Below are 12,136 nucleotides of genomic sequence, written 5' to 3' on the forward strand. Positions count from 1 at the left end.
GTATATAATAGTTTTTATTGTCACAAACTGTGTACAGTTAGTTTCACTTCAAGATTCTCATATGCGTCATAATGCTGCAGAGATAGATAGTGGAAATGAAAGATGGAAATACTTATATTACTTATATTATCACCCTCTCCAAACCAAAATTCTTTTCCTTTCCTTTTACTTCTCTGTCTCCCTGTTTATCTTTTTACCAATTTTGTTGCCTCATGTTTTGCAGCTGTTCAATATAATCGTACTTTTAGCGAGCACACATATTTCCCTCTTCTTTTGTGTCAATATATCTGGTGGAGACCTGGCCTCACCATATATCTTTCTGATATGTTATCTTTCTTTGTCAGAAGCTTGTAAAATAATGTTCAGCATCTCTTAAATCAGGTTTTTGTTTTTATTTCTATGAAATCAAGTCCTGTAAGTATCTGGCTAACAACCTCTACTACTGGTGTGATAAAATGCAAACAGTCCATAAAAAAAAAAAGGATTCCAGGAAAGAAAAAAGTTTGAATTATACAACAGATTTTGGCATTTTTTGTTGTTGTTTGGTATATCAAACAACGAAGAACAGTGGCAGAACAGATTTGTTCAACCCATGCAAATATGGAAAAGTAGACTAGAGACAACGATAGTGGTTATGCTATCATGTATAGTCTCCATTCTGCATAACTGTTTGGCAGCCTTCTTGATATTTAATTTTGTTATGGGGACAAATATTTATAACTGATTTTATACAGGTTATATAATAATTTAGATATATATAAAAAAAAAAAATCTTTGATATTAGAATTGTCAAAATATAATTCCGTATAAGAACAAATCTATTTAATCAGTAATATTACAAAACTGTTGCATGTTATTTTTCTCAAAAATCTCTTTCAGAATTTATAAACCCTGATTGAAATAGTTTTGTTGCATTTCAAAAAACCTGGTCATATATGTGAGGTAATGGGATGCTTGTGTGGTTGATGCTACAATTTCAGAAATTCTATATGAATGAAGGATGCAGTATTAGAATTTTGTCTGACTGTGTGGCTATAATGGGGTTTTGTGATTTATGTCTCCAAGCAGGTCTTGTCCTTCACACTGAGAAACTAGCATTACTACTTTCTGAAGATGAAAACCCTTTTATTTTCCTTCACACCTCTTTCTGAGCTTATAGTAGACTCCAGTAGATGCATTGGTAGCTGGCTATGTCATGGTTCAACCATGCCATAGCCTATTAAGTTTGTTGGATTGATTTTCGTTGACTGTTACTAATTTGATAATATTGCTTAAACCCTACACATCTATTTGTCTGTTCTTTTTTTTGCCTCTTCTCCTTTCATCCTTTGCCTTCACAGCACATTCTTATAGAAGATTCTTTAATTGAGGTCTTAATTTCAGTGTTAAAATTGTGTCATTTTAACATGATGACAGTATTATTGTAATGGCTAAAATTAATCTCTAACTATATTGGTGGTACTTTCTCTTTCAGCGAGGATCAGTCATAAACCGCAACAATATGAACGGCCGAAGCAAAACCTCTGGAATAAGGCCTATGAAAATGCACATGATCAGCTGGATTGATGCTCCAGATGATGTTTACTTTTTGGCCACGGATGCAACTAGGTAAACCCTAATTATACATTATCTTTTAGATTCAGGTTTCATGAACTTGTGTACCATTTGGCTACTTTAATATTTTATGTATACAGTGTTAACTTTTAAAAATGGTAATCCTAAGTGCTTTTTATGTATGAAACTGGCCTAGTTTTACTTAATGATAAATTCAAAATGTAAGCTGAAAAGTTGCTTGTTAATATTTTTATTATCACTTTCACCATCACTATTGTGGGCTGAAAGTCAATTATTACCTCTACCTTAGCAAAGGCAGAGGTATTGTTTTCAGTCATGTTTGTTTGTTTGTCCGTGGACAAGATATATCAAGAACCGCTGTGTGGATTCAGATGAAACTTTCAGCAATGATTTGGGGATCGATCAGGTTCCGGACAAGGATTCTGGATTATTTGTTATATTTACTTTACATGATTACGATCTTAAGTTGACTTTCAAGTCTTTCTCAATTATCTCCCTTTGAAACTATTTTGAATGGCAAATTTGTTTTGGCTTGTATTAGAAAAAGGATAAACTATTTATTACTGTTACTAAATTTTCTACAGCCACCTTCATATTCCATGACTACTACCATTGGGTGTGATCAGGTACCGGACAAGGACTCTGAATTTCTTTTTTTTTTCCACTTGATTTTTGAGAGTGGTTGAGTTTATTTGATATTCTCATTTTAAAAATCATTGCTGGTTAATTGTTGATAAACTTTTGGTGTTGCCTTGGTGGAGGTTTGTTCTCTCTGAGTGCTTCTGTTTATATTGATTTACTTTCACCCAGCCTGTAATATGATTTGTATCAGCATCTTGACCTGTTCTTTGAATGTCGTGATAAGATTAACACTGCACATTTCAATTTGCAATGCCAAGAGCTTAGCAACAAACTTGACAACGACATGAAAATCTGTCAAACTCCCATGTCTTATGGGAGCTGATGGATTTTTCAACAATAGATTATATGAATGGGCTCAATTTTTGCTTAATATTCTTGAGCAGATACTTGGAATGCAACTTGTGTTCAACGTAGTTCAACAAAATGTTTCACAAAGCATTTTGAAGGTGTCTATAGCACATTTTTACACAGCTTGATGTAAAACTTGATGGCGGCTCAGTGCTCAAATTTGTCAGCTATCATAAATAACACAATATTAGAAAACCTTGCATAATAACCAAATTTGGGCAGATAGCATAGTTTCTCTTTGTAGACAGACTCAGTAGGTTGGTTACCATTGATTGTCAACTCTGCATGCATCTCTCCCAAACAATGTAACCACAGCCTGTGCAGTCTTGAAACTCTCAATAACCCCTTGTACCTAAATTCATAGGCCTCAGATAAATTTCTGTCTTTATTACTGTCAGCTCATCCAGTTTTGTCTGATCTGATATATAGATTAAAGGTAGCTGAATTTTTTCAAGAAACTTGCATATCCACTTTAGGTAGTATGATACATTCAGTTTTTGTTAACCCTTTTGTTACTAACCCGGCCAAAACCGGCTCTGGCTCTGTGGTAAAATGTCCTGCTTTCATAAGTTTTGAATTAGAATATTCCACCAAGCTTTAGTCACAATTTACGTTCCTAACACTAGCTTAATGATAGCTAAGTTATTTTACTAAATTATTTGTTATATTTAAAACAATTGAAAGAAACACAGAGCATCTCAAAATAAATACAGTAACGAAAGGGTTAATGAGAGTGGGTAATGTAGAATCATTTGAGTTTTTTATTGGAAAATATATTAGGATGAGGGGACATTAATGACCTAGGGTGGAATCACTGCAGTCTAAACCTAGATAAATAGATGTTTCCTCAAATGATTTTTTTAAATAACACTTAAATTTAGTTATGGGATGAGATCTGTTCCTTATATTTGCTGAAGACCCAACACAGCACTACTAGTATTTCGACTTTTGTTTCATTAAAATATTTTGGTACCGTTTCCTCGAATAACTAAGCAGCTATTAGTAGCTAGATATTAATTATACAGATATCATTGAATGTAGGTGTATACTTTTATACTCAATGATTTGTTTTTTCTTCTATTTTCAGAAAACTGCGAAGACAGCTCTTGCCACAGGACTTCAAACGTGCTGCCAGGAATCCCTGGCGTGTACTGCCAGCCAAATCAGGACCACATCATAGTGAGGGCCAGGATGCAATAGTTATCTTGGACTGAACCATTACAATAATTCTTCAACTACCATCTGTATTTGAGGTACTTCTCTGCTGCTGCTGCTGCCGCCGCTACACCTGCCAGTCTTGTTGCCGTGGGCGGGCATATTGTTAGCCGCGTTGAGACAGCAGCATTGGCCAGATACTGTTGCCAACCAGTGTCATTTCTGGCTACTTCTCTTCCTTCTCCTCCTCCTACACCAACTTACAGGTGTTTCAGAGGAACTGGCGTCATGTTGGAAGGAGTTAACAAGCTAGTTAACCAGGAAACCAGCCAAATTATTGCTAACAGATCATTTTAAGAAACTCATCAAACTCTACAAAACTGTTACAGTGTTATCACTTGAGCATTGGCATCATATGCTGTATTAGCTCTCTCTGAGAGAACATCTCTCTGACCAAATCAACTCCAAGACTGCTGTCGCATGAACGGTGGCACTGTTTGAAGGTCCTTCTATTACTAATGCTACTACTATTACTACCACCATCACCACTATTATAACTATCACTACCACAACAACTACTACTATGACTTCTACTATAACTACATCTTCATTATCATCAGTTTGAGGGAATTAAAAAATGTTTGTAAACCCTAAAAATGATGGACTTGTGCTTCATGGATGACTTTGGTTAATTGAGCTGCCTTCTCCGCTACTAAGCCTTCCGTTGGCCACGGTATAGTTCTTGTATGAGTAGCTTGATTAGTCTTCTTGGCCAGAGACAACATCATCTTGATGTATTTGATGTATGCATGGTTTGTGTGAAAGTGTGCATGTGCAATGCAACCAGTCGGGATCCAACGACACAGGAAAGCCCAGCCAGGCCCTTGTGTACTTTTAGGTTATCATCAACTGTATAGAGCTGGTCGGTTTCAACAATATTTGTCTATATAATTTACATTATAAATTTGTCTTTTGTATTGTAGAAGTCCAGTAGCATTTTCTATGAAATGAACAATAACAAAACAAAAAAAAAAAAACAGGAAAAAATCTTTGAAAAAAAAAAAGAGGATAAAAAAAAACTGAAAAAAAAGTTCCCACAAAACCTAGTGCCCCTCTCCCTACTTTCCTACTGTCTCATTAGGAAGTTGGTTACAAACAAACAAAAGGATAAGAGCAGTTGCTAGAAGGTCTTGACAAGGAAACTGTATAAAAACAGAAAACAGTCGGAAAAGAAGGAATGGTTGGCAACAACAATTTCTCCATAATCCTCGGTGTTGGTGGTGAATGATAAGTTATCGGCGCTGCTGTTTTATTGGTTGATTTTCTGCTAATTAATACAACAGTTCCCACACAAGTCTAGTTGGTTGCACTGAGTGAACTTGTACGCCAGTACTTCAACTAGATTAACCTGGAGACCACTTCACTTTGGATTACTCATTTTTCATGTCATCCACTAATCAATGAAGGATATTTTTTTGTTTTTGTTTCCCCCTGTCCCTATAATTCTTTTTCTCTCCCTCTTGCTATCTGCCCCCTCCTCCCTTTTTTTTTTTGTTGTTGTTTCACCAGATTATTGGTTGGATCGATTATATAAATCCTTTAAGTTAGCTATATATTTCTGCTGTAATTACAAATATATTTTATTCGTTTGCACCCTGCAAGCTTTTGAAGATAGCACTTCAAGTTTGCCTTAATTTACTCTGCTCCTCCAACCCATTCAAAAATATTGACAACAGTAAATTATACTAAAGTTAAAACAACTCTAAGTTAGACATAGATGTTACTTTGTTGGTTTAGTTCTTTGATTCATTTTTGTTTTTAATTTATCCCATCCTCCTCCAAATTATCAAACATCTCTTCATATAAGAGAACTCTAATTCTCACTGCCTTGGACAGACTCATTAAAAATGGGCTAAGATTGGTGCTGCAGCCACATTAACTCAATTTCAATCTCTATTACAACTACAATACTGCAAAGGAGCATACTGTCGCTTAATATAAACTCTTACAACAATTTTCATTTCTATTTTTACATTTCAATATCTGCAATATGTTCCTGTGAATTATATTTGACAGACAGCTGGTTTTTCTCTATCACTGATTCAGTTTTTGCATTTAACAATTTCCCTATTTTTATACACCACAGATGAAGCGATAAATTGTTTAAATGTCTTTTCTTCCAACACTGAAGAACTTCAGTAAAAATCTTCCTGTTCTCCTCCTTTAGGAATCGGTGAACTGAAGAAGCCCCTATTTCCATATTGTAGCAGTGTTCCTTACTTCCATTCTTTTAGCATTACTGACAGCACACTATTTATTTCTACTCAATCTACACACAATATACACACACACATACACACATACACATATATATATAGATATATCTATATATATGTGTGTGTATCTATCTATCTATATAGATAGATGTGTATGTGTGCGTATAATGTGTAAACACATACATACACTTACATAATTTGAACTATTTGCATGTGATTGCAGTCAATATACAAACCTGACCTGTACAATTAAAAACATTTGTCTGGTTTTTGTTAATATATTTAGAAGTTGAGTCAAGGTGGAGTTGTGGCAATAATACTTATCCTATATTTATGCTGTTGTGGTTTCTTAAGCCAAGTGTTTCTACCATTCTCATTAAATGGTCGGATATACCACTACTCAGTAATGACTTTATTAAAGATACAAAAATAACATTGCCATTGAAAACAAAGCTGGGTAAAATTTCATTATTATCTCTCTTTGTTTTTTTTTGTTTGTTTTTTTTTTAAAAACTTTTTTCAATTCTCTTCTCATGTCTTTTTAAATAGCTGTGTCTATTTATTTTAACATGTCAATGTTGATGTTTACTCCCTCATCTACAATCCACAGATAAAATTCTCTTAACATTTGATTTTAGTTTTTTTTTTTTTTTTTTTTTTTTATATCTTCTATTTTGTCACCATTGAAAGGCTTACGTTCATTAAACCACAGCAGCAACTTGAGAGATTAGAGCTAGTTGTGCCTGCTAGAATGTTGAAACAACTTGCTCTAGCACTATTGTTATTTCTACTATATTCTCATCCATCTTTAACTTCAGAGTTGCCTACCATTCACATAGCTTCCATATTTGGATGTGCTCATTTTCTGACTGCTATAATAATATAATAAAATCATATGAGAATTCAACTTTCATGATTATTGCATTGTCTCTTAATACATTTTCATCAAGGTATTTAATTTTTTTTTTCTTGTTATATTTCCACTTGAATATCAACTTCGCTTTGAAATTGAAATATTCTGCAAATTAAAAAAAAAATACCTCCAATTTTAAACAGTTTCATGACAAAAACCTCATTTTTCCTCCAATTGACTTACTATCTCTATTCTAAGCTTCACCTATCTATCTCAACTCCTTGTCGCTCTGATAACTATGATATCCGGTGTGACGGGGTGTTGTCAATCAAATGATGCTGGTCCTGTTGAATGTATGGCTAGACTTGGCAGAACCTGTCAGCTTTCATTTGTTGTCTTTATTTTTTTTGTTTTGTTTTGTGCGTATATTTACTTCTCGCTGTGTGCAATGTTATTCCCATTATCAGTTATTCTACTGTATATATAGCTTGGTGGGAAGATTGGCTAGATTGTCTTGTTTTGGAACTGTGTTCTAAATCAAATGAAAGTGTATGTGATAAAATACTATAGGTGCCAAAGAGAATGAATATATTGTTGGCTACAGCTTGCCCCTTTGTATTTTTAATAGTTGGAAACCCAATTGGGTTCGGGTTTTAATCTTTCTTAGTGTAGCTGCAAGCTAGGAATTACTGGAGCTGTATATGTCATCAGATAACTATAACATTTTCAATAATGATACAGAAACTTCAATAATGCTGCATGAATGTTTGAACCACAAATAATAGTCTCTCAAAGATAGTTCTAACAACAGGAAGCCGTTTTTTTTTTATGTTAATTTTAAACTTTACTAAGATAAGATGTATTTAAAAATATGAATTTATTTCACTTGGCTGTCAAACTAGGAATACCATAATGTGGCTCTTTAATTATTTTTCTTTCAATTCGTGCTAGATTTTATTGGACATGTTGAGTTCTCATTTTAAAAGGTGACATAACCAAGTGCCTTTGATGTTCATTGACCAGCTTTGCTAGAATGTCTGTTAACCAATCTTAAAATTCATACGACATCTCAAGAATAAGCAGCACTGGTGATTCTAAAACTGTATGAATGCAGCAGGATAGCTGCAGTTGCACTTATTGCCATTTTTGTTGAAAATCTGGAACATGTAGTTTTGTGAAGTTCTCATTATCATTAGCCCATATTATGTGAGTGTGTGTGCGTGTGGTATTTTGGCCATGGTTCATATGAGAAATATATCTTAGCCTCAGTGAAAGAGCGATGCCAGTCATTAATATTTCACAAGCTGTGTGCCTTGGTCTGTGAAAATTGCAACCCACCTAGCAATGGGCTTACCACACTGTTTCATTTCACTGTAAGTATCTCTTTTTCCATCCATCTCTTTTCTCCCCTTCTCTCGACCCCCTCCAGTGGCCATGGCACTCTTATCACCCAACCAGTTTAATAGGTGAATTTCCAATTTTGGAGATAATTGCTTCAAACTAAACATTTTCATTTTGTATGTCCTGTATAGATAATAAAACATTTATTCACAACCAAGTGTTTCTTTTTTTGCTGTAAAGCAACTTATAGTAAAAATTAGCTGGCAAGCTTCCTCTTACTGCCCCCAAACTGGTTGGGCTACTGCTGGCTTTCCTCTCTCTTACCTTTCTCACAGTATTACTTCTTTCTGTCTTTGCTCCTTCTTTGATCAGCTCTCACTTGATATTTCTCTAGAGGTCAGTTTCCTTCTTTTTATATACATGGATCAGAAGGCTTGAATGAATGCTGGATTTCATTGTTTGTAATAGTGGAAATTCATATTTAAAATATAATATAGAAGGATGATGTTCAGAATACCTGATGTGAATGTAGTGATTGGGGGTTGAAGAACATATAATTATGGATGGTGGGATTAGATCAGGCAAGTATAAAATACTGTTTTGATTAACTACAGTGTATGGGTTAATGCAGAAACAATAAAGGTAGTGTTCTTGGAGAGGGCAGCATTTGAATAACGAAGTAAAGGCTTTTCTTTTAAATGTGATGTAGGTTATCAGTGATTAAAGGATATACATCATGTCAAGCCATAGGGTATTTCAAAACTTGCTCCATTATAATAGAGTAGATTTTGAAATAAGGTTCCTGATTCCAAAGAGAACATTGAATCTCTCTCTCATACATATGTAAATAATTTGAGATTTGCAGGTAAGTTAAGAGATGTGTGGGCTATGAATAATGGGTAATATATAGAGTTAACAGGCTAGTTTTTACCATTATATTATTATGATTTACCCTCATATAAAACATTAAACACTACAATTCTTAAAATTCTACTCTGCTTAGAAAATTTGATTTCCAGTTTCTGTGTTATCCCTTAATACTTTTATTTAACATTAAAGTATGTCTGTAATGTTTACATGACTTATGAACATGCTGGGAACAAAACCAAAAAACAAGCCATCTCATTTACTACATTGGTTCTGCATTTCTTTTTCTGCTATTATTATTCATCAAGTAAGGGGTAGAAAAAGGAACAGGGCTCCAAACAAATAATTATTATGTACCTGAAATAAGATTTTGAACAATTTTCTGATTTCAGGTTATATTCTACTTCAGCTCATGCAGTTCCCTTCTTCGTTATCTTTGTCGCAGTGTTGCACTTCTTCATAGAAATACAGTGTGGTATAGTTCAGGGGGTTTTGTGTTTGCTTCTTGTCCACTTTTCATATTATGAATCTAGTCAATTGTTTCAAATGAAGTTCTTAAGTGATATTGATTTAACCCTTTTGTGGCTATATTTTTTTCATAAAATTTTGCAGAAGATTTTAATTAAAATAGTACATGGGTTGCTCATATGAATAAGCCTAAGCCTGAGGTGTGCAGTCTCTGGAAGGTTAGTAACCTAGGCCTAAAAGGCAATTTGTGACTAGCAAATAAAATCAAACCAAAGGGCAATAAGTATTTTTCCTTTGCAAGCTGATCAGCAGGCAATTTCAATGAATTGTAAACTTTTGGGAAGTAACTGTACTGTATTGGGCACACCTGGTTTGACTCCGTTTATTTGGTGTCTCTAATTCAACACTGACCTGGTTGGATATTTTAAATGTTTCTATTCATACACACACCATGCTGGTTTAGAAAATGATAACTGTGTTCTGTCTCTATGTGGATATTATTGCATGCATAAGTGTGTTTGCCTCCAAAAGTACTGTTGGCGAAATAGACGTTGCTGTTAAGAACAAAATAACAAGTTATAATTTTCACATAAATACTTTAAAAGAAGTAGGTTTTGCATACAAACTAAAGGCAGATTGTTTTATTTTTGCTTTCAAAAAAAAAAATTTCTAATGGAGACCAAAACTATTGATAATTTAATGTCAAAGTAGGCAGGTGTTATCTTTAACCCTTTTGTTACTATATTTCTGACCAAAATACATGTGTTTCAATTAATTTCTAACGTAATCATAAATTTTGTCTGGTTTCATTAAACAACTATAACTTTTTTATTTATCAATATATTAATCTGATTTTTGGAAGATAATTTAATGAAATATTCTCAACCAATTCTATACTATAATTTTTGTCACAAAGTGACTCTAATTGCAGGTAGATACAGGTAAATTCAACAAAATAAAAAATTATTAAAATTTTGTTCAAACATCGCTATAGAAAATGGGTTATTAGCTAATATTCAATTGGGTATACAAGAAAATTTTACGATAGAATTTGTTATTCTGGGTAACTTTCTGATACCCATAATAATATTTATGGCAAAATAGTCTTAATTTCATTTAAGGTTGTGGGAAACCACAAACTATCGTTTTTTTCGCTTTGTTTACGTTTACAATAACGGTTCGTTTCCGCCGTAATGATTTCAAATAGGCTCATTCGAAAAAGTAAAAAAATAGTCTAAGGCTTTACTCTCCTGGGAAAATCTATGGCTTGGTCCAGTTTCTTCAGAAAAATCTCCGAAAGAAACAGTTTTTAAATTTTCACTCCATTCAGGTGCCAATTCATTTTCTTTATCGCTGTCGGAGATCTCGGATTCACTGTTTTCACTTTCAGAAAATGAAACATCAGATTCATTATCAAATACCACGTGCTTTTTTTTTTCAGTCATAGAGTTAGATTTATGAAGGTCTTCAGTAGAAAATCCTTTGAATTCTGACTCGCTACTTGATATAATGAAATTCGTATCCATTTTTTGTCAGAATTACAAATTTTAAAAACACAATAGGAACAAATTTCGGAAAAAAATCTCCCAAAATTCACAGAATTAAAATTACACTTCGATTATTGTACAAAACTGTAGTTGAACTGTTTACGAAGTATAATACGTGTTTCCACGAATGTACTAAAGAGATTTGCTCTGATATTCTCATTTAAATATGAATAGGTAAATTCGGGCGGTTTGGTAACGAAAGGGTTAAATCTGAATCCCAATAGACAGAAAATGCATACATTCTTTGAGATCAGCCCCTCTTTTTGGCAATTATGTAATTTATAATTCTTGGAGTTGCCTTCAGAGATTTTATATATATATACACACACATACATACTATCTTACCTTGCTTTGAAAACAGGATGAGGATCTAGTTATAGAAAATCTGTCTCAACAAATTCGTCTGACCCATACAGGCAGGAAAGGAAAAGTGAATGATAAATGATATTGAGGATTTATGTCTATACATTTTGATCAGTTTTGTCTCCAGAACAAATTTGGTACCAGAAAAAAGGAAATTGAAAACTTATTTCTAAACAAAGACTAGTAATAATGACCTTATGGAGATTTGAACCTATTGATGAAAACATTAAGGTTTTGCATTTCTGAAGTTATTCTTAAATTGAATGACCTTTCGAACACAAAGATGATGAGCTGATCTGTCTAAGTTATTGATTGGTAAAAGTAGATTGAATACATGGTTTAACCCTTTGTATTCAAACTGGCTATATTTAGCCAAAATATTCTGTTTTGTATTTAAACCTACCAGGTTCAGCTTCTCACACCTACCCTACAATGTCCTAAAAATAAGCAATCACACTATGTAAATCTTGAAGCCGTGTGATAATGGATGATTAACTCAAAACAGTGGTGAATAGATAGGCAAAACATTTGACAAAGAAATCTGAATGCTTAAGAGTTAAGCATTCATTTTCCCCTGTTCAGGATTTGTTGAGGTGGATTTTTGTATGTATGCATTTCCTGTTGCCAACATTCACCAGTTTCCAAGCATATATTGCATGCATTATGGTGACCTTTCTTTCTAACTATTGCACAATATTAAG

General features: G+C 33.6%; 1 protein-coding gene across 1 annotated transcript in view; it reads left to right on the forward strand.

The window, feature by feature from the left end:
* Nucleotides 1–8,403, forward strand: part of LOC115210243 (metastasis-associated protein MTA3) — a 58,413-nt gene extending 50,010 nt beyond the window's left edge. Inside the window, exons 18-19 of the mRNA XM_036502677.1 lie at nucleotides 1,475–1,608; nucleotides 3,653–8,403. Of these exons, the coding sequence (XP_036358570.1) occupies nucleotides 1,475–1,608; nucleotides 3,653–3,779 (261 nt within the window). The 3' untranslated portion in view covers nucleotides 3,780–8,403. The remainder of the gene's footprint in view (nucleotides 1–1,474; nucleotides 1,609–3,652) is intronic.
* The last annotated feature ends 3,733 nt before the right edge of the window (nucleotides 8,404–12,136 follow it).

Source organism: Octopus sinensis, linkage group LG4 (genome assembly GCF_006345805.1).
Source record: "Octopus sinensis linkage group LG4, ASM634580v1, whole genome shotgun sequence".
NCBI lineage: Eukaryota > Metazoa > Mollusca > Cephalopoda > Octopoda > Octopodidae > Octopus > Octopus sinensis.